The 27,025-nt window shown below is 35.1% G+C and overlaps 2 protein-coding genes across 5 annotated transcripts in view; one reads left to right on the top strand and one right to left on the bottom strand.

Annotated features, from left to right (window-relative positions):
* The window catches only part of EXOC6 (exocyst complex component 6), a 228,803-nt gene that overhangs the window by 156,838 nt on the left and 44,940 nt on the right, over nucleotides 1-27,025 (bottom strand). For all 4 annotated transcript variants that reach the window (XM_044916552.1, XM_021700179.2, XM_044916550.1 and 1 more), the window contains exons 2-6: nucleotides 20,830-21,001; nucleotides 19,523-19,570; nucleotides 19,343-19,433; nucleotides 16,526-16,571; nucleotides 24-228 (exon numbers count right to left, since the gene is read on the bottom strand). In XM_044916552.1, the coding sequence (XP_044772487.1) occupies nucleotides 24-228; nucleotides 16,526-16,571; nucleotides 19,343-19,433; nucleotides 19,523-19,570; nucleotides 20,830-21,001 (562 nt within the window). The remainder of the gene's footprint in view (nucleotides 1-23; nucleotides 229-16,525; nucleotides 16,572-19,342; nucleotides 19,434-19,522; nucleotides 19,571-20,829; nucleotides 21,002-27,025) is intronic.
* LOC110589642 (transcription elongation factor A protein-like 1) lies at nucleotides 6,624-7,162 on the top strand. The gene is given in 1 exon segment (XM_021700178.1): nucleotides 6,624-7,162. A coding segment is annotated over 1 exon segment (492 nt). The 3' UTR covers nucleotides 7,116-7,162.

Genomic DNA, 27,025 nt, shown 5'->3' with positions numbered 1-27,025 from the left:
AAAATTTTCCTTTTTAATCTCACCTGTTTCATTGCTGTTTCACCTATTTTGTCAGAATGTTTTCGAATGCTTTCCAAAAAGTCTTTGAGATCAGACATGGAGATTTCTTTAATATCCTCACGGAGTTTAGGAAGATTTTCTATCATTAGCTGACAAAACCGGTATTGACTAACTCGGGGAAAAAAAACATTCTCTAATTGTTCCATAGTTTTTAGAGCAGAATAATACCTGTGAAAGGTTAAGAAGAAAACTCCATAAAAAGTTATTACATTAATTTTCAAGTTAAAATAATTAGTCCAACACTCCAAAAGGGACACAGTTAAAATAAGTAAAATTACCATTTATTTCTATTTACTAAGCATAAACTATAAACCACATGAACAAGATTGCAGGCTGAAAAGTCATGACTTACACTAACATACAGTTTCCTTATTTCATTTCACTTAAATATGTAACATCTGTAACAACCTAAATCTCATCACAATATCTTTTTTTAAAGATTTTATTTATTCATTAGAGAGACAGAGAGCACACGTGGGGGTGGGGAGCAGAGAAAGAGGGAGAAACAGACTCCCCCCACTGAGCAGGGATCTTGCTGTGGGGCTCAATTCCGGGACTCCAGGATCATGACTTAAGCCAAAGGCAGACAGACGCTTAACTGAATGAGCCACCCAGGCACTTGTCATCACAATATCTTAAAGGTATATGCACAATATTTCCGAAATTTTTAATTATAATAGTTATTGATATGTGCTTTCATAATCTCTCTCCCATCCACATACCATCACATCAAAAAAGTACAGATTTAATTCAACTTAAAGTAAAATGTGTTTTAAGGACATCTTTTTGAAAATTTTACACTATTTAAAGCACTTAGAAATAATATTAAGTATCAAAAAACCAAGTGAAAAACCACAGTGATTTATTCTCAACTCAACAAATACATACTGAATGACATGGTGGATTGCAGTAATTAGTAAAATATAGCCAATGCCATAGAAAAATTGACATGTACTTTCATATACATACTTTGATTTTCTCTAGACTTCTATGAGGTAGATGTGTATGGCAGATATCACTATTAATACTCTACAGATGAAAAACTGAAACACAAAGAGTACACAATTTGGCCAAGATACTATAATTAACTGGCAGAAAAACCGTAACTATCAGTTTCCTACAATAATATTCACCACCAAAATCCACTGAAAGTAGGTAGAAGAATTTTTTAAATTAATCAAATAATATTCTATACTTTCCCACTGATTTGGATATTAAAAATGAGAAAAGGCATGATCTAGAGAACAAAAAAAGTAATACACAGGTAATTTGAAAGATTGTAAATTCAAAGCTATTTAAAGATATTTACTGATTCTCTAGCCTATATTCCCAAAGATAGAGCATATTTTGCAACCTGTCACAAAATCTATCACTATTTTAAAAATTCGATGCCTAAATTTTATCTTTGTTATTTAAAATCATTAGAATTGTTATAAACAAATAAAATATACATTTGGTCAGAAATGAACATACTTAGGTGATAAAATGGGTGGGAGAGATGTCATTACAATGACTTTGATAATACCTAAGACATTATAAATTTAAATGAAGTAAAATGATGAATAATATCTCTTCTGAGTAAAATAACATTTTATATACAATAGGTCAGTCAATAGTCAAATTTTGACCCTGCCCTATTTTGATCCTGCCCGTATTTCCTGATTTGATGTGAATTAGGTATACTCCAAAAGTATTATCTCCACAACAGATAGGCTTTCTGAAAATTCATGGTAATGCCTACAATGTATTTGACGTCATAAAGTGATAGAGGCTAAATGAAAGTATTACCAGGAGTTTTTGCAACATCCAAAGACACAATCAAATGACTTCATAACACAACTGTGCTTTCCTTCATGCTTCTATACCTCTCACCTCCCATCCCAGGCTTCCCATGTCACTGAACCATGAAGCCTTCCTAGCACCCCCACACAACACAACCAAGAAATGTGAGCAGTTAATGCCAGTGGGCTGAATCCTTAACTAATGAGAAAAGGAGGTCAGAAGATAAATTCCTCTTTCCTCCTCCTAGATGAAATGTCCTGAATTTACAATAATATATAGAACTCCCAAAAGTTCTTTGAAATTGATCAACATTAAGCATCACTGCCTAACTCAGTAACTCAACTTCATATTGCTCTCCCAAGTTCGCTAACTCATTTCCCTTTCACTCAACTCTGCTTCTCAGCTTCCGTAGGATTATAGTCCAAAAAAAGTAGTAAACAATAAGGTTATAACTCAGACTTTGCTTTCTAGGAAACTCAAGCTAAGAAACACAGCAAGGCTATATTCTTAGGCAGAGAACAGAAACCAGAGACCAGACCCTGAATCTTTCTAAAATTTAGCCACAAATCTCTTAAGCTTTATATTCCTAAATGCAAGCAAAATTTCCACAATGGATTACCATTCTCTTTTGGTATATATCATGCTATTTTTAAAAAATTGTAACAGTCATCCATAACCACTGGAAAAATACAAAACTATAAAGGGAAAAATAAAAAGCACCATCTGATACTACCATGTACTAATGACCTCAATTTGGCCCCAGTTACATCCAGTCATATATCTACAACATTTCCAGGTCTGTATGCTCATATCTTATTTAAAAACATATCATGGAAACTATCTTTAACTAAAATTATTCTAGAACAGATTAATACCCTACTTGTAAGGAAAAATGTGATGATGTCCTCATAATTGGGATTTTAAGTATCTGATTTTTTATTTTTTATAAATAAGACTAAAGTAAATTTCTCCCTATATCAAAACCTCTACCAAGATGCCTGCTTTTATAAATATGAGACATTTAAAAAAAAATTATGTGTCATCCCTAAATGGAAAACATGTGACTACTATAATGGTTCTCTGGCCCATAGGGTACAAATTATGTCACTGTTCTTATTTCATTTGCCTTCCCTTGAGCATTTCCAATTCACCAAAGTTTGAACTATCATAGAAGTGGTTACTTCAGTCTCTACTATTCTAAACACAGTGTCCTGCATATAAGAAAAAATTACAAGATACATAAATAAGCATAAAAATGTGATTCAAAAGTAAAAGTCAATGGAAGCATATATACAGGTGGCCTAGACCTTGGAATTAACAGATGAAAACTTTAACTATTATAATATTATAGACTCTAGGAAGAAAGAGAAGTTAATATGCATTAAGAGATGGGAAATTTTAGTGGAAAAACAAATTACAACAAAGAATCAAATGAAAAAGCTGAAAATAAAATATCAGAATAAAGAACTCTTTCAATGGGCTTAAGAGCAGACTAGATGCAGAAGAAAAAATGATCCATGAATGAGAAGACAACTGAACAGATATTTTGCAAATTGAAACATACACACAAACACGCAAAGAATAAAGATAGGACGAATAGTGTCTGAGATCAAAAGAAATAGGCTCAGAAAAGTTTAAGATAGGTCCAAAAAATTACCCAACATGAAACAAAAAAAGAAAAGAGAGAAAAGGAGGAGTTCTTAGAAATTATGGACGACATTAAATGATCTAACATACATGTAACTGGAGTTCCCAAAAGAAAGGGGAGAGAGAAAATAATGGTGAAGAAATATTTGCAGAGATAAGAGCCCTGAAATTTTCAAAACTGATGAAAGTTATCAACCCCAGATTCAAAATAAGCTAAACAAACCCCCAAGCAATATAACTATAAACCTAACACATCATAGTCAAACTTATAAAAAAAATATATGGAGGCTAGAGGAAAAAAGACCTAATTGCAAATCTTGTAACACCAATGAGAATGATAGCTGAACTTCTGAAGAGAAACAATGGAGAGCAGAAAATGAAAAAAAAACGTAATATTTAAATTGTTGGGGGGGAGGGGACCCTCTGAAACCCAGAATTCCATACTGATACAAGCTATTGCTCAGAAATAGAAGTAAAATAAACACGTTTCCAGATAGGCAAAGCAAGAAAATTTTCTTCAGCAGACAGATGTGTAGTATAATAAATACTAAACAAAATTTATCATGTTAAAGTCAATTATGCCACTTAGAACCTTGGATCTGCAAAAAAAGGAAAAAAGAGCAACAGAAAGATTAAGTGGATAAGTATAAAAGAATCTGTTTTAATTATGTGTGTGTGTGTGTGTATTACAAGTAAATTATATTAAAACAAAAACACAACAAACAAGATGGGAATAAGTACAATTGTCTTAAGTTTCTTATATTGTTGATGAAGTATAATAACATTATTTGAGGGGCGCCTGGGTGGCTCAGGCGTTAAGCGTCTGCCTTCGGCTCGGGTCATGATCCCAGGGTCCTGGGATCGAGCCCTGCATCGGGTTCCCTGCTCCGCGGGAGGCCTGCTTCTCCCTCTCCCACTCCCCCTGCTTGTGTTCCCTCTCTCATTGTCTCTCTCTCTGTCAAATAAATAAATAAAATCTTTAAAAAAAAAAATAACATTATTTGAGTCAGCTGTGGTGAGTTAAAAATGCATACTGTGCTCTCTAGAGTAGACAATAAAAGGTTAAACAAAGATATATACCTAGTAAGTGAATAGAGTTAGAGATAAATATATATATACCAAAACAAAACATCAATCATGAAAAGGAAGGAAAGAAAAAATACATCAGACAAATAGAAGATAATTAATTGAAAAGTCAACCATAATAATAATTACGTAAATATAAATGGTCTAGGGGTGCCTGGGTGACTCATTTGGTTGGGCATCCAGCTTCTGGTTTCAGCTCAGGTCATGATCTCAGATTCGTGGGATTGAGCCCCATGTGGGCTCTGCACTCAGTGGGGAGTCTGCTTGTGATTCTCTCTCTCCCTCTCCAACTGCCCCTCTCCCACTTTCTCTCTCTAAAATAAATAAATAAATCTTTTTAAAAGTTAAAAAAAAATGGTCTAAAATGCCATTTGCAAAGTAGAGATTGCCCACTGGATGAAAAAAAGTAAGACCCAACTATATGCTGTTGATAAGAAACACACTTTAAATATAAAGAGTAGGGTTAAAAGTAAAAGGATGTCAAAGATATACCATGAAACATCCAGCTAGAATAACTAAAATGACTACATCAATACCAGCAAAGTTGAATTCAGGACGCAGAATATTACCAAAGATACAGAAGGACATTTCATGACACAACGTTAGTAAGAATATGAAACAATCATAAATATGAATGCATCTAATAACAGAGCTTTGAAATATATAGAAGAAAATTTAAAGAACTAAAGGGAAAGTAGACAAACTACAAGAGGAGAAAACGTTACATCCCTCTCTTACCCCTGATAGAACTGGCCAGCAAAAAAAACACTAAGGAGAAAGAAAATCTGAACTGCTCTAACACTAACATGACCTAACTGGTATTTCTAGAACACTAAAGCCACAACTGCAAAATACACAGTCTCTTCAAGTACACATGAAATATTCACCAAGACAGATGATATGCTGGGTCACTAAACAATTCTCAATAAATGTCAAAGGTCTGAATTCCTACAAAGTATGTTCACTCATCCAAGAGTATCAAACTAGAAATTAATAATGAAGATTATAACATATCCTAAAAGTCCCCCAAATATTTGAAAATTGAATATACTTGTAAATAAACCAAACCTTTAAAAAAAGGAAAATTAAGGAGCAGCTGGGTAGCTCAGTCAGTTAAGCACCTGACTCTTGATTTCAGCTCAGGTCATGATCTCTGGGCATAGGATCAAGCCCCATATCAGGCTCAGTGCAAGTCTGCTTGTCTCTCTCTCTCTGCTCCTCTCCCCATTCTTGCACTCTCTCTTTCTCTCAAATAAATAAAATCTTAAAAAAAAGGAAAATAAAATATTTTAAACTAAAAGATAATAAAAACATTTCAAAACTGCACCTAAAGTAGTTCTCAGAGGAAAATTATAACTTTAAATGTTTGTAATACCAAAGAAAGGCATATGGCTGGCTCAGCTGGAAGAGCATGTGACTCCTGATCGCGGGGTTGTAAGTTCAAGCCCCATGTTAGGTGTAGAGATTACTTAAATAAATAAATGTTTTTAAAAGCCTAAAAAAACAACCGAAATATTTTTTTTGTCATTTTAGAGTCAATTGTGACATATATAGTATTTGGGTACAACTTAAGCTTTTTAAAATATACTGATTTTCCTATCCTAGAGAAAATGTTTCAATAGAAGTTGAGTTTCATTATAGCTTTTGTTTGTTTGTTCCTTCCATTGATATACTGATGTCTAGGAAATTATAGTCATTTTGAGGGGAAATTATAGTCATTTTAAATTAAAATTCACTTATTTCACAGCATATTTACTGCTCAAATCATTTCAATAAATGATTGAAAATTTTTAAAAAAAGGCATAAAATCACTGTTCTAAATTTCTACTTTATGAAAACAGAAAAAGAACAAATAAAATCCCAAGTATAACAATGCAAATAATAAAAATAAAAACAGCCTTTTTGCCTGTCCAGACACGGTCTGCCTCCTGCCCTTTGGTTGAGGGGAAGAGCAGAAGGAAGTCTGCAGGTCTGCAGGTCACAGCGGTGCGCCTTGAGGAGAGGACGCCTAGAGCAAACCGCCAGAAGAGGTCCAGACCATCCTGAACATGGAAAAATCCTGAAAAGAAAATGAAGAACAGCCACAGAGCGCACCCAAGACGGAGGACGAGCAGCCTCCTGTGGAGCACTCTCCTGAAAAGCAGTCTCCAGAGGAACCATCTTCCGAGGAGCAGTCCTCAGAGGAGGAGTTCTTTCCCGAGGAGCTCCTTCCCGGGCTCCTTCCTGAGCTCCTTCCTGAGATGCTGGTGTCTGAGGAGCGCCCTCCTCAGGAGCGCCTTTCTAGAAGGGACCTTTTTGAAGAGAGCCCTCCCATGGAGCAGCCTCCTTGTGGAGTGGGAAAACATAAGCTAGAAGAAGGAAGCTTTAAAGAGAGGCTGGCTCGCTCTCACCCACAATTTAGAGGGGACATACATGGCAAAAATTTAAGCAATGAGGAGATGATAAAGGTAGCAGAGGAGATGGAAGAAATGAAAAGAGTACACAACAAATTGATGGTTATGCATTGGAAGGCGAGACGGAACCGTCCTTATCCTATTTAATGTGTTCGGCCTTTAATTCTGTTTTGCCTGATATAAGTATTGCCACCTGAAGGTTGTATTTTCTCATATACCTTTCCCCATCAATTATAACTTTTCGCGTGGCTTTATTCTAGGTGATTCACTTGTAACTGGCATAAAATTGGGTTTTCCCTGCCCACAAGCTGCAAGTTTCCCTTTTTCAATCATGAATCTCACCCATTTGCATGAAAAGATGTACATTATATATTGTGAAGTAAAAAATAATTTTTGAAAAGTAAAAATAAATAAATAAAAATAAAGATAGAAATCAAAGAACAAACTCAAATATTAGATCTTTGAAAATATCCATAAAATTGATAAGCCTCCTGTCACATAAATCAAGGGAATAAAACCACAAATTACTAATATTGGGACTGACAAAGATGAACATTACTACAGGTCCTACAGACATTAAAAGGATGATAGGACAATATTATAAATAAGTTTATACCAATAAATTCAACAACTCAGATAAAGTGGTCCAAGTCCTTGACAAAACATAAGATAAGAAAACTGACTCAAGAAGAAATAAAGTCTTAATAGCTCAACATCTGTAAAAGTAATGGGATTCATATCAAAATTTTGCCAGCTGGCTTTGCTAAGAATATAGCACTCTGGGCTTATTTCAAACTGATTACTTTTTTCTTTCTCTGTTGGTATTTTTCTGTGATCTTCATTCTGAGAATCTGGTAGGGCTCCTGATGCTAAAATTCATAAGAAGAGTGGTGGACTTCCTGTACCCCCAGGAATTTTTTTTATCTCTGAAGCCAGTACGCTCAATCACCTTTAAGTATTCCTATCAAGGTCCAGCAGTGGCTTCTGCTCTCAGTAAACTGTGATAGTCTCTATTTGCCTGTCTCTCCAATTCCAGGGGCAGCAGATTGCCCTACGACCTCATTTCTCCAATGGCTCTAAAAAAGGTTTTTTAGGGACACCTGGGTTGCTCAATTGGTTAAGCATCTGCCTGTGGTTCAGGTCATGACCCCAGGGTCCTGGGATCGAGTCCCACATCAGACTCCTTCCTCAGCAGGGAGCTTGCTTCTCCCTCTGCCTGCTGCTCCCTCTGCTTGTGCTCTCTCTTTCTGACAAATAAATAAAAAAAATCTTCTTTAAAAAAAGGTTTTTTATTTTCAGTTTGATTAGCTCTCTTCTTGTTGTAAAGACAGGAGTGATTGCTTCAAAGCTCTTTACATGTGAGATCAGAAACTGTAAGTTCCTTATTTTTATTCTTTCTTTTTCCTTTTTATTAATTTGTAAAAGTTCTTTATATATTGTGGTTATGAGTCCTGTCAGAAAAAAATCTCACATATGTTTTCTCCTTGCCTATCAATTTTCTTAAAAGTGTATTCTGATGAATAAAATTTTTTATTTGAGGTCCACAATTTCCAATTCTGCATAGTAGCTTTTTGTGATCCTTCTAAAAAATATTTTTGCTTACCCCAGGTAATGTGAAAATATCTTCCTACATTTTCTTATAGAAGTTCTAAGATTCTGGGTGGAGAACAAACACAAGACCCAACTATATGTTGTATAAAAGGAACCACTTTAAACATAACAGAGAGATTAAAAGTTAAGGGATGGAGAAAATATACTATGCTAACACCAATCAAAAGCTGGAGTAGCTATTTTAATTTCAGATAAAGCAGACTTCAGAGCAAGGAAAGTTATGAGAGATAAAGAAAAGCATTATATAATGATAAAATAATTAATCTCTAAAAAGACATAACAATCCTTAATGTGTATGTGACTAATAACAGAGTATCAAAATATGTGAGGCAAAAACTGATAGAACGGCAAGGAAAACAGACAAATTCACTAATATAGTTGAAGACTTCAAAACTCCTCTAACAGTAACTGACAGATCCAGCAGGCAGAAATTCAGTTAAGAATATGCTTGAACTGGGGCGCCTGGGTGGCTCATTCGTTAAGCGTCTGCCTTTGGCTCAGGTCATGAACCCACAGTTCTGAGATTGAGCCCCACGTCCGGCTCCCTGCTCAGTGGGAAACCTGTTTCTCCCTCTCCCACTCCCCCGGCTTGTGTTTCCTTTCTTGCTGTGTCTCTGTCAAATAAATAAATAAAATCTTTAAAAAAAAAAAAAAAAAAGAATATGGTTGAACTGAAGAGTGCCATCAATCAACTGGATTTAACTGACATTTATAGAATACTTTTCATCCAACAACAGAATATATATTCTTTTCAAGCTCACATAGAAAATTCACCAATATAGACCATATTCTGGGCTATAAAACACACATCAACAAATTTAAAAGAATAAAAATCATATAAAACTAACATCATACTTAATGATGAGAAACACAATGCTTTTCCCCACGAGATCAGAAACAGGCAAGGATGTTCCTCATCATCACTCTAATTTAACCATCATACTGATATTCATTGCTAATCCAATAAGACAAGAAAAAGAAATAAAAGGTAATCATACTGGGAAGAAAGAAAGAAAAGGCTTGTCTGCAGATGACATTATTATCTATGTAGAAAATCCCAAAGAATAGGGGCACCTGGGTGGCTCTGTCGTTAAGCGTCTGCCTTTGGCTCAGGTTGTGATCTCAGGGTCCTGAGATCAAGCCCCGCATCAGGCTCCCTGCTCAGCGGGAAGCCTGCTTCTCCCTTTCCCACTCCCCCTGCTTGTGTACCCTCTCTCACTGTGTCTCTCTCTGTCAAATAAATAAAATCTTTAAAAAAAAAAAGAAAAGAAAAGAAAATCCCAAAGAATCAACTAAAAAAACACCCAGAACAGTAAGTGATGATGGCAAGGTTGAAGAATACCAGGTTAACATACCAAAGTCAATCGCCTTTCTGTAAACCAGCAAGAAACAACTGGGATTTGAAATTAAAAACACAATACCATTTACTTTAGCACCAAAAAACAAATTATGTATAAATCTAACTAAATACATACAAGATCTATACGAAGAAAAGCACATAACTGATGAAAGAAATCAAAGAAAATCTAAATAAATGGACAGATATTCCATATTCATGAATGGATTTCACAAAAATTAACTCATAATGGGTCACAGACATAAATGTAAAACACAAAACTCTAGAAATTAACATAGGAGAAAATCTAAATGACCTTGGGTTTGGCAATGAATTTTCAGAAACACCACCAAAGCATGATCTATGGGAAAAAACTAGTAAGCTGGACTTCGTTAAAATTAATAATTTTCTGTTCTAAAAAGACACTGTTAAGAGAATGAAAAGACAAGCCACAGAATGGGAGAAGATATTTTCAAAACATATAACTGATAAAGAACTAGTATATAAACTATACAAAAAACACTTAAAAGTCAGCAGTAAGAAAACCACCAGCCAAATTTAAAAGCATACAAAATATCTGAAGAGATAGCTCACCAAAGAAGATATACAGATAGCAAATAAGCATATGAGAAAATGCTCAACATCACATACCAATAGGAAATTGCAAATTAAAGTGAGATCTTACCTACATCTATTAGAATGGCTAAAATCCAAAACGGTGACAATACCAAATCCTGGTGAGGGTGTGGAGCAACAGAACGTTCATTCATTATTATTGCTGAGAGTGTAAAATAGTAAAACCACTTTGGTAGACAATTTGGCTGTTTGTTATAAAGCTAAATATAGTCTTTCCAGGGATGCCTGGGTGGCTCATTCGGTTACAGGTCTGCCTTCAGCTTGGGTCATGATCCCAGGGTCCTGGCATCGAGTCCTGTATTGGGCCCCTCACTCAGCAGGGAGCCTACTTCTCCCTCTGCCTGCCCCTTCCCCTGCTTGTGCGCGCTCTCTCTCTCTCTGACAAATAAATAAAATCTTAAAAAGAAAAAAAAGCTAAATATAGTCTTTCTGTATGATCTAGCAACTGTACCACTAGGTATTTATCTAAATGAATTAAAAAGTTATTCCACACAAAAACCTGAACACAAATGTTTACAGCTGCATTATTCATAATTGCCAGAAATTAGAAGCAACCAAGATGTCCTTCAACAGGTGAATGGATAAACTGTGGTACAACCATATAATGCAATATTATTCATCAATAAAAAGAAATGAGCTATCAAGCCACAAAAAGACATGGAGGAACCTTAAATGCATATTGCTAAGTGAACAAGCTAGTCTGAATATGACATATACTGTATGATCCCAACTACAGGACATTCTGAAAAAGGCAGAACTATAGAAACAGTAAAAAGGTCAGTGATTGGCAGTGGTTGAGGTGGGAGGGGAAGGGATGGGGAAAGAGACGAAGCACAAGGGATTTTTTAGGCAGCGAAGCTATTCTGTATGATACTGTCATGGTAGATATGACATTATGCATTTGTCAAAACCCTCTGTACAACACAAAAGAGTGAACCCTACTGAAAACTTTGGAGTTAACAACATGTCAATATTGGTTCATGAACTGTAAGAAATGTATTATACTCATGCATGAAACTGTAAGGAGAGGAAGGTATATGAGAACTCTGTATTTTCTGCTCAATGTGTCTCTAAACCTAAAATTATAAGCAAAGGACTTGGACAGACATTTTACAAAAGAAAATACACAAATGACCAAATAGCAAATGAAAAGGCCCTCAACATCAGTCACCAGAGAAATGCAGATTGGAACCACCATTTTACATGTACCAAAATGGTTCAACTAGAACAGAATGACAATACTGAATGTTGGCAAAGGATGTGTAGTATCTAAAATTCTCATTGCCAATGGGAGTATAAAATGGTACAACCATTTTGGAAAACTATTTAATGTTCTCTTATAAAAGGCAGCCTACATCTACACCATACCCCAGCAATTCTACTCCTACACATATATTAAAGAGAAATATAAACATCTGCCTACAGAAAGACTTGTCTGCTAATTTTATGACAGCCTTACTCATAATACCTCCAAACTGAAAACAATCCAAATACCCACCAACTGGTAAACAGATAAAAAACTTCTTAGAACTGAATACTACTCAGCAATGAAAAGAAACAATTCGTATTTGCAATAACATAGATGAATCTCAAAACATTTGGAGTGAAAGATACTAGACAAGAAAAATAAATACATTCTATGATTCCATTTATATAAATTCTGAGAACATGTGATAGAAATCAGAATATGGTTATCTGTGGAGGGAAGGAAGAATCGACTGAGAAGGGGCATAAAGCAGTGATGGAAATGTTCTGTATCTTGTTTGGGTGGTAATGATCAGAAGAGAGTATGAGAAAAGCTTTTGGGATAGAAATAATGTTCAAATCTTGATCTTGGTGGTTATAAAGGTGTATTCGCTTTTTAAAAATTCATGGAGCTACAGACTTATGATTTGTGTATTTGGGTCTAAAAAATTGCTAAGCAAATAAAAAATAAAAAACTGCACCACAGAGTAAATATTTTACAACACATTTGACAGAAAAGGGGCCAATCCCTGAAATAAGCAAAGATTTTAAGCCTGTTTCAGACATGTTAACTTGAGATAGTGGAATGTCCATGTGAAAAGATTCAACAAGAATCAGAGATGTCAAAACCAAGCTTGAGATTCGAGATTCAGATTTGGCAATCAGTGGAATATAAATCCAGATATTTTAACAAATGTGAAGTGATATTAACTAACAAAAAACATTTTTTTTTTACATTTTACAAGTCAAACCAAATATACCTGTGGGCCAGTTTGACTCTGTGGGTTGCTAATTTGCAACCTCTAATGATCACCAGGAATAACATCTGCCCATGCCCTTCATTTTATTACCCCATATGAATATTTATCTTAACAAAAATATGGCAGAGCACCAGAAGTGGGGTCCTAAATATTTAGTGCGACGGCAGCCTAACCATGCTTTTTAACCTTGACTCCTTGAAACTCCAATAAAATAACATGAGATTTTTCTTTAAAAGCATAAGCCTACACAGATGAAGAGAAAAGGAGAAGAGAGAACAGTAAAATTAAAATTTTAGAATGTGGAAAGCTGACGGATATGTGGTAAAAAAAAAAAAAAAAAAAAAAAAAACTCAGCAGATCCGAGAAAACTGAATTCTAAGCCAATAGTTGAGAAACCAAGAATAAACTTATTCTCTAGAGTATCTAAAATGTCAAGAATTGATAGGAATCCCACTACTTATGGAAATGAGAGTGAAAGGAGGGCTAAAGTAAGGAATATTGGTTGATAATCTTTTTAAGCAGCAAACTCCACTCCAGTCATCTGAGCAACAATCATTCCCCATTTTGGCAAAATACTAAAGAGACTAAAACAGATAATCTCTGAATAGGGTGGGGAGACCACCCAAGGTTGAAGGCAATAGTACTGATCTGAAAACAAGAGGATTAGTAGAGCCTAAATATATACTAAATGCCCTCTTCCCCAATTCAGATCCCAGAATGCTGGCAGTCAGGTCTTTACCTTCCAGACAGGAGACGGGAGACAGGAGAAGTCTCCTCTAGGGAATCTGAGCAGCCCCAGAAGAAATACCTCCAGATATTAACACCAAAGCCTCACCAACTAAACAGCCCAGCTAGATAAACTCACAATCAACAAGTCCCACCCACATACCTAGAGCTTCCAATCGGCGTCTTATGTCCACTACCACTTAAATATGAGTAGTCAACCAAGGAATTACCTGACATCTGAGAAACACCCCTACCAACAAAGTCAGAGAGTAAAAATAAATAAATAAATAAATAAAAACTGGGGGGAAAACTTAGTGCAAACAAACTATATGCAAGGAGATACATAAATACATACATCTAAAATCTCACGGAGGTGAAGACAAAATACTCTTAACAGTAAATCAAGAACAGTTACCTTAAAAAAAAAAAGAAAATGAAGGAAAAGAAGTATTTGGAGGTCAAAAAAGTTCTTAGAAATTAAAAATCGGAGAGCAGAAGTGAAATAAAATCAGCATTATTTTAGGAAGATAAAAATAAAGAAATATCCTAAAAGCAGAGCAAGGAGTCAAAAAAATAAAAATTGTTAAAGAGAAAAGAAAATCAGAGGACCAGTCTAGAAGATTAAACATCACTATCTGTACTGGAATCAAGTAAACAGAAAGAAATAAATAATTCAAAAAAAGTTCCTAGATCTTAAAGACATTATCAGATCAAAGAACGGTTTCCAGATTAAATTCCAGACAGGTTCACCAAGTACCCAACACAATGGAAGTAAACAGGCCCATATCAAAGCACATCATCAGGAAATTACAGACCACAACAAGAAAAGATTCTATAACAGAAAAAAAGGTAGGTTACAAACTAAAGATGAGAAATTAGAATGGCTTCAAACTTCTCAGTTACAACCCTGGAAGGCTAGAGGGCATGAGAGAAGTGTCTGGGGTGGGAGTTATTAGTAAGCCCACCTAGCAAGCAGGTCTGTTTCTAAATACCATTACTAAAAGGAGCTAGGGTACCTTGGAAAATGGCTATTTCTAGGTCTAGGGCAAGAAAAGTACAATGTGAGCGTGGAACATATTATTGTGTGATAACCAAGAAAGTACTCAACGACAAATGAGGACACAGAAATTGGCTTCAGGGGTTCCCCTAACCAAATGTAGTAAAATTTGAGCATAAAAAAGAATAATGAAAAACAGATTATAACACACTTATTAAAAAAAAAAAAATCCATGAATCTATAGTGATAATCAGAAAAAGAAGATAAAAAGAAAAGGGAAATAAAAAGGAAGAGCTTAAAAAAAGAAAAGCTCTTCTTTATATTAAGAAAGACAGCTAATAAATGTCAAAGGAACGACAGAATTATAAATTCACCATTTTGTAACCCCAAATATAATAGCTGATTAAAGCAAGAGGGGCACCTGGCTGGCTCAGTCAGAGGACAGAGGAACATGTGACTCTTGATCTTGGGGTTATGAGATCGAGCCCCACCTTGGGTATGGAGATTACTTAAAAATAAAAAAAAATTTTAAATCTAAAGCAAGAATCCTAAAACCAATGAGTGAAAGGTTGTTAAGGAAACAGGACTCAAATTATCACCCCACAGATTATTTAGTAATTGCAAAGAGAAAAAGATACTTTTTCAAGTGATCTGATAGACATCCTCTTAATCAAATGATCAAATTTAGCATAACCTAGAGACAATCTAACAGTATATGCGTTTTGATTTCATACAGTGATACAATATCACTTACGTCATACTCATACCAAAAACAGTTCATCTGAATCTAATCATGAGAAAATAATTAAATAAATACAAAATGTCCTGGTCGACAAGACAACTGACCCTGGACCCTTTCATGAAAAACAAAGAAAGGCAGGAAGACTGTTCTAGATTAAAGGGACAAAAAAGTACATATCAACCAATGTTTCAGGGAGGAAATGAAGATACAAGACATCTGGGGCATAAATGGGGAAATCTGAATATAAATATCAGATGTTACTGAAAAAATATATAATGCTCCAAACTGGAAAATAGTGAAGAAACATTAAAAGTTAGTTATTTAAAGACATAAATGTAAATACAAAAATAATGCCTTAAAGGAGGTAAAAGTTTTTGCCCTTAGCAAGAAGGAATGGTGAATGGAAAGCAGGGACGATGATGCCTGTTTTTCTGCAATAAATACATAGAACTATATTATCTAGATCTTTAAAATATAAGGATGTACAACTTTGGTAGAAAAAGAGAATATATATATACACATACATACATATATATACATAAATAAAAGACTTTCAGGATAGTTTATGGTTTGTGTATTAAGAAGGAGAAAATAACTACTAATTAGTACGAATTGGTAAACGCCAATAAAATTCAATGTTTAGCACTATAAAGCAGGACATACACAGATCTTTGAGTATAGATTTGTACATAATGTACTGTGATAATTAAGCAATTATTAATAAACTAAGAGGAAATCATTATTTCCCTATTCCAAATATTCTCATTTATTCTGATTTTTCTATATTACTTTAAAATTGTTCATCTTTAAAACATTTTAAACATTACATCTAATGATAATCAATAAACTACTTCAAATGATTTTCCATTTGTCATGTGTTCATTTATGTTATAAAACCGAACATGATCTACAGTAGCTCAGATTGTCAAAATTTAACTACCCATACTGCTTTCACTGTGGTCCCACTATACACACTTAGTCTTTGATTATAAGCAATGTTCACATGGAAGCTAATCAATATTTTTTCATTCCTGTTCAGTTGTCTATTTGTCCTTCAACAATATCATTAATCTTTGATTTCACTTATAAAGGACAAGGATCCACAAATAAATGGCTAAGAATTGCTTTATTAGATCATTCTGATGGGCAAACTGCATGAAAAAAGAATAAAGGTAGAAAGCAAAAGTTCGCATGTCTCACTATAATTTATAGTAAGTTTATCCATGCTTTCTTTAATAGAAAAATAAAAGATTCTTATCAAAAACAGGAAAGAAACCAACTCACCTTTTTGCACTCATCTGTTCTTTTAGCTTACTGTACATTTCCAGCACTGCATTAAAAAATATAACTTATTTTAGCTTTCAAAATTTAGATGAAAAAATTAAAGCAGGAAAGAACCTATTATAAATTCATTAATTTTCTCTATACTTTAATTCAGGCTTATATTTTCAAATAAAATTTTATACATTGAGTAAATAAAAACATTTTAATGTCCTCATAGATTGAACATTACATTATATATATGAAGACATTATCTGGAATTTGGAACACTTTCATATGCTGATACCTATAATTGAAACATTAACCTACTAACAATTAATCATATTCAGAAACTTAATAATATCTCTTCCCTGTAGTGGAATTGAAGTTTGGACTTTAGTTATTCAAGAGACAAAGTTGAGTAAGTGAGACTGATTAATTTTGATTCAATATATCAAATAAAATACATATACCCAAAATATACCAAACACAACTGTGTTATAACTCACTAAATAAAATTTTACACCAAACTGACAAAGAAAAAAAAAACCTCAAAAGTTTACAGAGATTAAATTATAATAAAACCATAAACATAACAAAGCAACTTCGTTTTATCATTTGTATTATAGACTCAGAAATGCAATTATTCAATAGAATTGTTACAAGCTTCAGCAAGATGACACACTGCCACCAAAAAGGTTTTAATGCAACTATGTAGATTACTATTCATCCTTAGGAGAATTTCAAAGTATAAAGTGAGTAAATTATCATTGGCTCATCAAGCCAGCTCATATTTTCACAGATCGGGAGAGACACACAACACTTGTTTCCAGGCTGTCTATTTTGGCTACTTCCCAAGGGTCTTCAAGTTTACAGAAGATATTTAGTTCACTTGTCTGAAAACCATAAAGCTACAATGGTGGCAATAGTGAACTACCCTAACCCTGTGAACCCTATGTATATCTCTATCACAGCCCCTATACTGTAATGCAGTATTTCTCGCATTTTCCAACCAAAGCATTAGAGTAAACACATAACCTGGGAAAAAGCCTAAAACTGCTGCTTAAGTATAAACTTTCTTTAAAGTCTCCAGTTTTAGCTCAATAATTTATGTAACTTTCATATCTATCTTATTTCCATATAAAAGTAATGCTCTCCTCAAAAATAATCAAGTAAAACTAATGTACCAGGAAAATGCACTGTTTACCCTATGACTTTTTTTTTGTTTTTGTTTTTATTTTATTATGTTATGTTAATCACCATACATTACATCATTAGTTTTTGATGTTACCCTATGACTTCTTATATCTTCTCATACCCCTTCTAATCCAAGGAAGAGTTAGGCAATTATATAATAATAAATAGCTCATTTATCTTTATTCACATTAAATTGTAGGATCCTTCAGAGCTTGGACTGTGTCATTTTCAACTTTATATTTCCAATATCTACCATAATGGCTGACAGAAAAAAGTATTTCCAAGTGGATAATTTGATAGAAGGCTAGATGGAGGAAAGGAAGCAGTTCTCAATGTGGCTATTAGGAACACAATGTTTACATGAACTCAGATTGCCTGTCCAGCCTTGAAAGCAAAGACAGTAGCAGTAACAAAAGTCTAACCTCTACTTCCCTTTATTTCTCTATTCCAACCCCGCCCCCCCAGGGGAATAAGCTGAATTCAGCTCTTTCTCATTCCACCAGTCCCCAATTTTTTAGGCTTATTACCATTCAGGGACAAAGCAATCAAACTTAGAGACTGTCTTCATGGCTACTTCAGTGTAACTCATGGTGGCAAAGAGGTATTATTAAACATTACTATAAGAAAGTAGGTTTCTCAACCTTGAAACATAATAGGCAGACATTTTATTTACTCAAAGTTAATGTGCAAATATCCAGGGACCAGAGATAAAACTGAATAGAATTTCAGTGATTCTAAAAAAAAAAGAAAAGTTATTCTCACAAAGTCAGAAAACAATGTTTTTTAGTTAATAAAATCTGCTGACAATTTTAACATACAATTTGTGTTCTAAGCTAAATTTACATTATATAAATATTATACAAAGCATCTCATTCTATTCCCCTGGACATGGAGGTTCAGGGTCCTTCCTAAAAAAATAAATTTAAAAAATTGGACACTAAGATGGATTCAGCTTACTATATGAAGAAAAAGATGACATACGTTTTGGCTTCCTTTTGTTTGAACGGGATACATAAAGGGAAAGAAAATATTGGTGAGTTTCTTCAGAATTTATTTGATGTCCCAGTAATATTTTAGCCATAAGAGAGAGATCAAAAACTCAGAAACCAAAAAAGTCAGTTTTTCCAAAATACAGGAGTAAGGCAAGACCAAAGAAGGGAAAAGACCTAGCACTTTAGGATGTTTTTTTACTTTATCAGCAAAACGAGACTGTGAGCAAAGCAAAACCAACCTGCTTAAGTGACAAACAGAAAACAGTGGAAAACTAGAGGTAAAAAATTAGGCAAATTAGGAAAAGGTAAGGAAATGTAATCAAAAGACACTCCCCTCCATGGGAAAGTATTCTGAGGAAAAACAAAAAAGCAGTGAGAGGGGGGTGAGGGACCACGGACAAACCAGGCAGGAAGGAAATGGGAGAGGTACAGGTTGTTCTAGGAACCTGATGTGACAGATCATCAAACAAAACTTTATAAGATAAGAAAACCATGAAAATTCAAGGGCTAAATAGATAAGAAAGATAACCATGAGCTTTTGGGGGCAATCACCAAATAATCTATAATTTGCATAATGAATAATGACCATATGCTATCATTAAATTATAATTTTACCAAGCCAAGCATTAAATTATAGACAAGTTTAACTCACCTGGAAGGCACAACTGCAATTTTTCTACTACCGTTGTAATGTTCCTCTGCTGAATTCTACATCGAATAATATCTTCTGTTTGGACTATCACCTTAGAAAAGAAGAAATGTTCATATTTTTAAGCAAACAGTTAAACTGCATCCACATATTAAGTATGCAAGAAATGTATTGTATTCTCACCTCCTTTCCAGCATCTTGAAATCTTCGGTTGGTATCAGTAACTTGCACCTTAAAAATAATTTCACCTTAATTAGACAAATATGCATAAAACTGCCCTGATATAACTGCTCACCCTTGTAATCAGATCATGCTTCATGAGAAACTTAGAACAAAGAAATGCAAATTCAAATTAACTCTACAGCTTGAACTTGAACTCTTGATTGAAAAGGGCTTTTGTTAACTTCAATTACTTATGACAGTTCTTTTTAACAGATTCTGTGGCAAACTTCTCAAATTTAATCTAGATTTTTGAACTTTACTTGCTTCTCTAAGTCTGTCAAACAATTCAAATCACTGACCCAATTGACCACTGGTCCCTTTTTGATAACTTCAATGAGGTCTATGTGCCATTCATTGTCTGTACGAAATAGTGATTGCATTTTATGGTAATTAAACATTCATACTTTGCTGAATGCAAACACTGGGTGGTTGATTAACATCAAACACGGAAATTTCAATCCACAGCAACATTTTAATGCTGCAGGTGCAGACAAAGCTCAACCTCAAATTTTCCCACATATTAAGTGACTCATTAGGTCATCATAGTAAGGAAGCACATTCTAGTTTATTAAAAATCTCATTAATTTCTGAACAAAGATGCTCAGTGACCTCATTGATGCTGTATTTGGTCTCTTGTTATCTGAATATCCTTTATATAATGGTTTTCTAATCATAACCTTTAGTGAACCAGGGTCATTTTATCTGCTAAATTCTCCAAATGTAAAGAAAGATAAATAGGCCAATTCTTATAACTAAATACTTTGTATTCTGACTGAACAAATCCAGGTCTCATTTAATAAATATTTTTGCTGTGTGGCAGAAAATATAGACCAACTTTCTTTTAAAAAATTGTGCTTTATTATTAAACTAAAAAAAAGTTTCAATATTATTAAATAATTTTGAAAACACAAGCACTTATAGTTTTTTTTAATTTTTAGAGAATAGCTTTTTATCATTATTGTACTAATTGCAATTTTTAAAATTCTAAAACTGCAAATGAGGCCTTCCTTTGTATGAATTTTTTTAGTTCATTTCCCTGCATGGAAAGAAATCCTGTTAAGTCAATGCATTACTTGTTTTACAAAAAAGAGATTACTTCTGTCATTAGCATGACAACTATGTTAATAGAGCTAAAGAGCATTTCCAAATATACACACTAATTCACTTCTTGAAAATAGTACATTTAATAATGATTTGTACATATGCACTACAAACTAATACTTGACTAAGGAGAGCAAAAATAAAGAGAATTTTAAAATATTTCTTACCTTCAGTTTTTCTGCATCAGTCCTTACTTTAAGGAGCTCTGTAATAGCATCTACAAAACCCTGATGATGAAAATTACACATCTTTTCAATTTCCTTGTCATGATTACGGATACAAGCATCTAACTTTTCCATAAACTTCTTGTGTGCATTTGGTTGGTCATCATACACAGACCTGAATGTACACAAAAAAGAAAACTAACATTAACTTCCCAGTTCACCAAAATTTATTCTTTATTAAGCCCCTTCTTTGCAACGGCTAATAATTTTTTGTTGCTTTGTAATCAGTATATTAAGGAGACATTCATACATTTCAAGAATTACTTAATTCTGATACCCAGATTTAAGTCTGTGAATATGACTTTTAAATATAAAGCTATTCATCATAATATGATATAGTACCAACATTAAATTACAGTTACTTCAGAGCATAAGTTAAATGGTTTAAAGTAAGCAAGCCTGTAACACACCTAAAAAACACCTTCCTATCTCTTACATGCAAATTACTTCTCCAGTGTAAAGGTCACTTCACTCTAAATTACCCTGCTCCCAAAGTCACTACTCTGAAGCTTATCATGGTCCAAAGAGAAGGGGAAAAAATGTAACTGTGACTGATATATTAAAAAAAAAAAAGATGGCAGGGCAGAAGGGAGTGCAATTCTACAAGTGCGAGCCCTCAAGCAGCAGCATATTATGATAAACCTTTTCTTTAGAAAGGTATCATTTCTAACACTGATACCACAGGCCAAATTACATAGCATGCCATCTTCAAGTAATAGCTGAGGCAACAGAATAAATGCAGAGGCATCACAATGAATCCCACTTAATATAACTAGGGATCAACACTTCTCTACAAATTAAGTTCTTTGATTGCCAGTTGAATACAAGTTTTAACTTCATAGCAACAGCTGATAATCTTTTTTTTAAAGATTTATTTATTTATTTCAGAGAGCGAGAGCACAAATGGTGGGGGGAGAGGGAGAGAGAGAATCTCAAGCAGACTCCACGCTGAGTGCCGAGGCTGATGCAAGCCTCGATCTCACAACCTGAGCTGAAACTAAGAGTTGGACGCTTAACTGAGTGGGTTAGCCAGGCACCCGCAAGGGTTGAAAATCTTAAAATAAAACTGGATTGATAGTACTGTCATTAGTAGAAATCTTTTGTATGAAAAATGATTTAATTTCTTTTGAACATGTTATTATTAAATGAGCCACAAACCCTCTAGATACCTGGAAACTGTCTAGATATCAGGAAATAAAGGTCTGAGTCTCAGGACATGAGTCTTTAACATACTAGTGCTCAAAAAAGAATCACTGAGTGAATGATTATAAAGAATGATGAACAAAATCCTGATTTCTACAGTACTTACTGTGTCAGGACATGTTCTAAGTGCATTTTATATATTAATTTTTTAATCCTCACAATAAGTCTATAAAGTAGGTATTATTATTACCCTTGCTTTACAGATGTTACAGATTATGTAACTGCTATAACTTCCACACTAGCAAGGGACAGATGAGATATGAATCCTGGTAGTCTGGCTCCAGAGTTCATATTCTCAAGCGCAAGGCCATCCTGCAGTCACCACAGTGTTCTCTAAATATGGTGTACACATTTCTACTGTATCTCAGCTCATGCTATGTCCACATAGGGGGCATTACCCTCCCTGCCAACCACCATTCAGAAAAGGTTTGACCTTGCCCAAAGAAAGGTTTGGCCCTTGCCCCCAGCTCCTGGGAGGTAAGCCTTGGGAATGTTCTACCTGATTGTTGTCTTTGTTTACTTGGGGGCCTTGGGCAATGCCAAATAACCTAAGTTAGCAATGTGCTTTACATGTGATTTACAGTGGATGGGGGTCCTCGGCCACATTATAGCAGCTCCAGAGAGTCTACAGCCTAAGGGTAAGCAACTCACGACAGTCAGCCATATCTATGTGACCAACCCCCAGGAAAAACCTGGACACCATGGCTTAGGTGAGTTACCCTGGTTGGCAATACTCCATGACTGTTGCCACACATCATTGCTGGGAGAAGTAAGTGCTGTCTACATGACCACCGGGAAAGGACTACTGGAAGACCCTGCTTTGAACTCTCCTGACCCTGCCTTATATGCCTTTTCCTAATGTTAATTTTAATCCATATTCTTTTGCTGTAACAAACAGCAACTGTGAATATAACAGCTTTCTAAATTCTGAACTTGATGGTAGTAAATTCTGAACTTGACGGTAGTCTTGGGGACCTCCCAAAAATGTGCCACCCCAATCTGTTGCCCATTGTTTGAGATTTAGTTCAATTCCCATTTCCTCCAACAGGACTCTGTCAATCATTTCCATGCAAAGTAATCTCTTCATAAGCAGAACAGGTAAATTCACAGTCCTTTCCACTCATTGTGACACGTAATCATATACTATACTTTGCACTGTAATTTAAACCTTTCAAATATATGTCCTATATTTTGTTTCTTCCTATCAACCATAAGCTTCTTGAGGGCAGCCTCCATGTTACAGGTTTTTAGTGAGTACCTATTATAATACCAGAGACAGCGATATTGGATAGCAATTATTAAAAATGTGGGCCTTTAAGAGCTGAGCTAGAACTAGGCTCTGATCTTGGACATCTTCTCTTTTCTAGCTGTACTACTCTCTCAATCTCATCCAGATTTGGAGTTGTATATTCCATAAGAACACTGACACCTCCCAAATTTATGTTTCCAGTCCCAACTCTCCCCTGAACTTCAAACTCATATATTTCTCCAACTGGGTATCTGATAAGCATCTCAAATATGTCCAAAATGATTTCTTACCTTCTTCAAACCTGCTCCTCTCACAGTCTTCCTCCATTTCAGTAAACCCCATTCTTCTAGGTGCTCTGGTAAAAAACCTTGAAATCACCCATGACAGTTCACTTTCTCTCACTCTCCCCACCAAAATAATCCAGCAAATCCAACCACATCTTACAACCTCTACTGGTGCCACCCTGGACTAAGTCACCATCATCTTGCCTAGAATGTTACCAACTGCTTTCTGATCAGTCTCCTTGATTTCACCCCTGCTTCCCTTCAGTCTGTTCTCAACACAGTAGACAGAATGATCCCATTAAAAGATAAATCAGATCCCATGTCTCTCTTCTGCTCCAAACCCTATTTCTCAGCAGCCCATAAATCCCTATATAATTTTGCCCCATATTATCTCACTGACCTCACTTCCTAATACTCTCCACTTTACTTATTCTATGCCAGCAACACTGGCCTCCTTATGGTTCCTGAAACACACCAAGCACTTTCCTGCCCTATGCTTTACACATGCTATTTCCTCTACCTCAATCATACTTCGTACACGTGGAATGCCTCCCTTCAGGTCTTTTATCCCCTTCTTGATGAGGCCCTTTCTGACTACAGTATCTATACTATAAACACACACACACACACAATTCCACAATTCCCTTCCCTGCTTTTTTCTTAACAAAGGAGTTTACTTTATCACCACATCACTCTTATCACTGTAGAATAAACTCAAATATACTCTCTATTTCACACTTTTATTTATTTTGCCTTTGCCCACTGGAATGTAAGTTGTCTGTTTTGTTCCCCCACTGAATGCTCGGCCCCAGAAGAGTACTTATCACATAGCAGACGCTTTATAAATAATTGATGAATAATTGGAAGGATGAACGGATGGATAGGTAGATGGAATCAGAAAAGACACTAACTGTTCAACCTCAGATAAGCCACTTGACTTCTCTAAATCTCAACTCCCTCAACAATAAAATAGGGATTAAAAAAACAGTATCTAGGGGCGCCTGGGTAGCTCAGCCGGTTAAGCGTCTGCCTTCAGCTCTGGGCATGATCCCAGGGTCCTGGGATGGAGCCCTGTATCGGACTCCCTGCTCAGCGGGAAGCCTGCTTCTCCCTCTCCCTCTGCTGCTGCCCCTGCTTGTGCTCTCCCTCTCTCTCTCTGTCAAACAAATAAATAAAATCTTTTAAAAACAAACAAAACAAAAACAAACAAAAAAACCAGTATCTACATCACAATGTTTTAAGGATTAAATTAGTAAACAAATAAAAAATTCCTAGCAATAGCTGACATACGGTAAGTGCTCAATATACACTAGCTACTAGCATACTATGTACATAAAAGACAACCAAATCCTTATTAAATGAGTGAATTGGCTGCTGAATAAGTAGTGGCCACAAATATCAAATATGGCTAATACTCCATGGTAAAGGAGTTATGGGGGCTTTTGCATTTTTTTAGATCTAATGTTTCATTTATTTCTTACACTACACCAGAGAAAATATCACTGCCCTCTTTTCACAAGTGAGGAAGTAGGCATGGAGATAATAAATGGCTTGCTCAGTGTAGTCTAGTTAGTGAGGGAATGAGGCAGTACTAGAATTCCCAAAGTACTTTTGTGCTTCCCTTGTGCTTTTCCTATAATTAATACGTTTAATAAGAATTCCTAATTAAACAAACATTCTGAAGGAAAATCCACATGCAAGAGAAAGTTTATCTGACATTGGTGTGCTATAAACAAATTTTTATTTCATAACTATGAATACGTATTGAAGTAATATACATATACACGCATTTCTAAAATTTTTTTTTTACCTATCTTAATACAAGTTTGAAATGTATCTGGCTCTTAAAAAACCAGGTAGTGAACAGAACATACCAAAAGAATTGCCCACTCTTTTTTTCTGTTACAGCAGTAGCACTGTAGCAAAAATCTAAGAGATATTTCAGGACTGCCCTACTACAATGTCCCCCCAAAGATGGTCCAACTCTGTCAGTGCAAAAGCAACACTGTTTTCTCTTTTAAAAGTAGTAATAATATATAACAGAAAGAAGAAAAACAATAATTTTTTCCAAAAGTCTATTTTATTCTAGAAAGTTCTTAAAGTCCATCTTTCAGTGTGTCTTTCTAATTTATTCTCCAGGGTTTTAAAAACAAAACTACTCCTATTTTATAGTAATTCAAGACACTGCCAATGCATCTAGTATAGCATCACAGGTGAATGCCTCTTTTTCAACTGATGTGATTAGTATGAAGAAAAGCAGTATCAGAACATATGCAATACTCACCCCCCATTAATAGAAAACCAAAGCCTGAAATGGGTGAACTATTTATATCCCATGCCTTCTGCTGTTAAAATAGAACTGCAAGGCCCAATAAAAATAATATTAAGGAATCAGTACTGTGAATGATGCACCTATTATTACTACGTCTTAGTCTCCCGATAACCACTCGCTGTTACAGACACAAGTACAAGCTGCAGCCCAAGCTGATATAACCGCGTGTCATCCATAATCCATATCAATGAGATCACTCTGAGCAGAGTGCACAGAAATAAAGAAGGAGAGATGAGGAAACATTCTAAACCACAGGAATTAATTGCATTTTTTAAAATGTACTGAAGGCTCAAGCAAGTGCCAGAATCCAAAATTCATCACAAGATAGAATCTGGCCCTGAAAAGGACCCTAGGAAGTTCCTAGGTCTGACTTTCTCAGCACAAATCTAAGGAGCCAGACACAAGCACTCAAAATGGAATTAATTAATACATGTAGTTGATTTAACCCTCTACCCACTCTGATGAAAAGTAATATTAGAAATAACTAGTCTGAGAATTTGCTAATAAAGCCAACAATAAATAGCTGAGTGAATAGAGAAAAATAGGGAAGGAGAAAGGGTGGATATGCATAAGAACACTGGAAAAGGGAATAAAGCAAAAGCAATTCCTCTCCCAATTATTATTATTTTTTAAGATTTTATTTATTTATTTGACAGAGAGAGCGAGACAGCACAAGCAGGGGGAACAGTAGAGGGAGAGGGAGAAGCAGGCTCCCTGCCAAGCGGGGAGCCCGATGTGGGGCCCGATCCCAGGACCCCGAGATCATGACCTGAGTCGAAGGCAGACGCTTAACTATCTGAGCCACCCAGGCGCCCCCCAAGTATTTCTTAAAACCATATACACAGCAGGAATTATCCATCTTTTCTTTGAAGGGACTACGTTTAATTATAGAGATAATTTGGAGAGACAGTGGAGGGAGGATATGGAAAGCAGAGAAGATGTGCAACTCCCTGTCAACAATTCCCCATAATGACTGAACTGACTAAAGAGGAGTCATATCTGCTGCTTCTCGCTTAATGTGGTGAAGATAAAAAAAAAAAGAAAAAAAACATAAAACTGTAACATACAACC

This window comes from Neomonachus schauinslandi, chromosome 6 (assembly GCF_002201575.2).
Source record: "Neomonachus schauinslandi chromosome 6, ASM220157v2, whole genome shotgun sequence".
Lineage (NCBI taxonomy): Eukaryota > Metazoa > Chordata > Mammalia > Carnivora > Phocidae > Neomonachus > Neomonachus schauinslandi.
The sequence above is the reverse complement of the archived record's forward strand: the minus strand, read 5'-3'. Positions and strand labels throughout refer to the sequence as shown.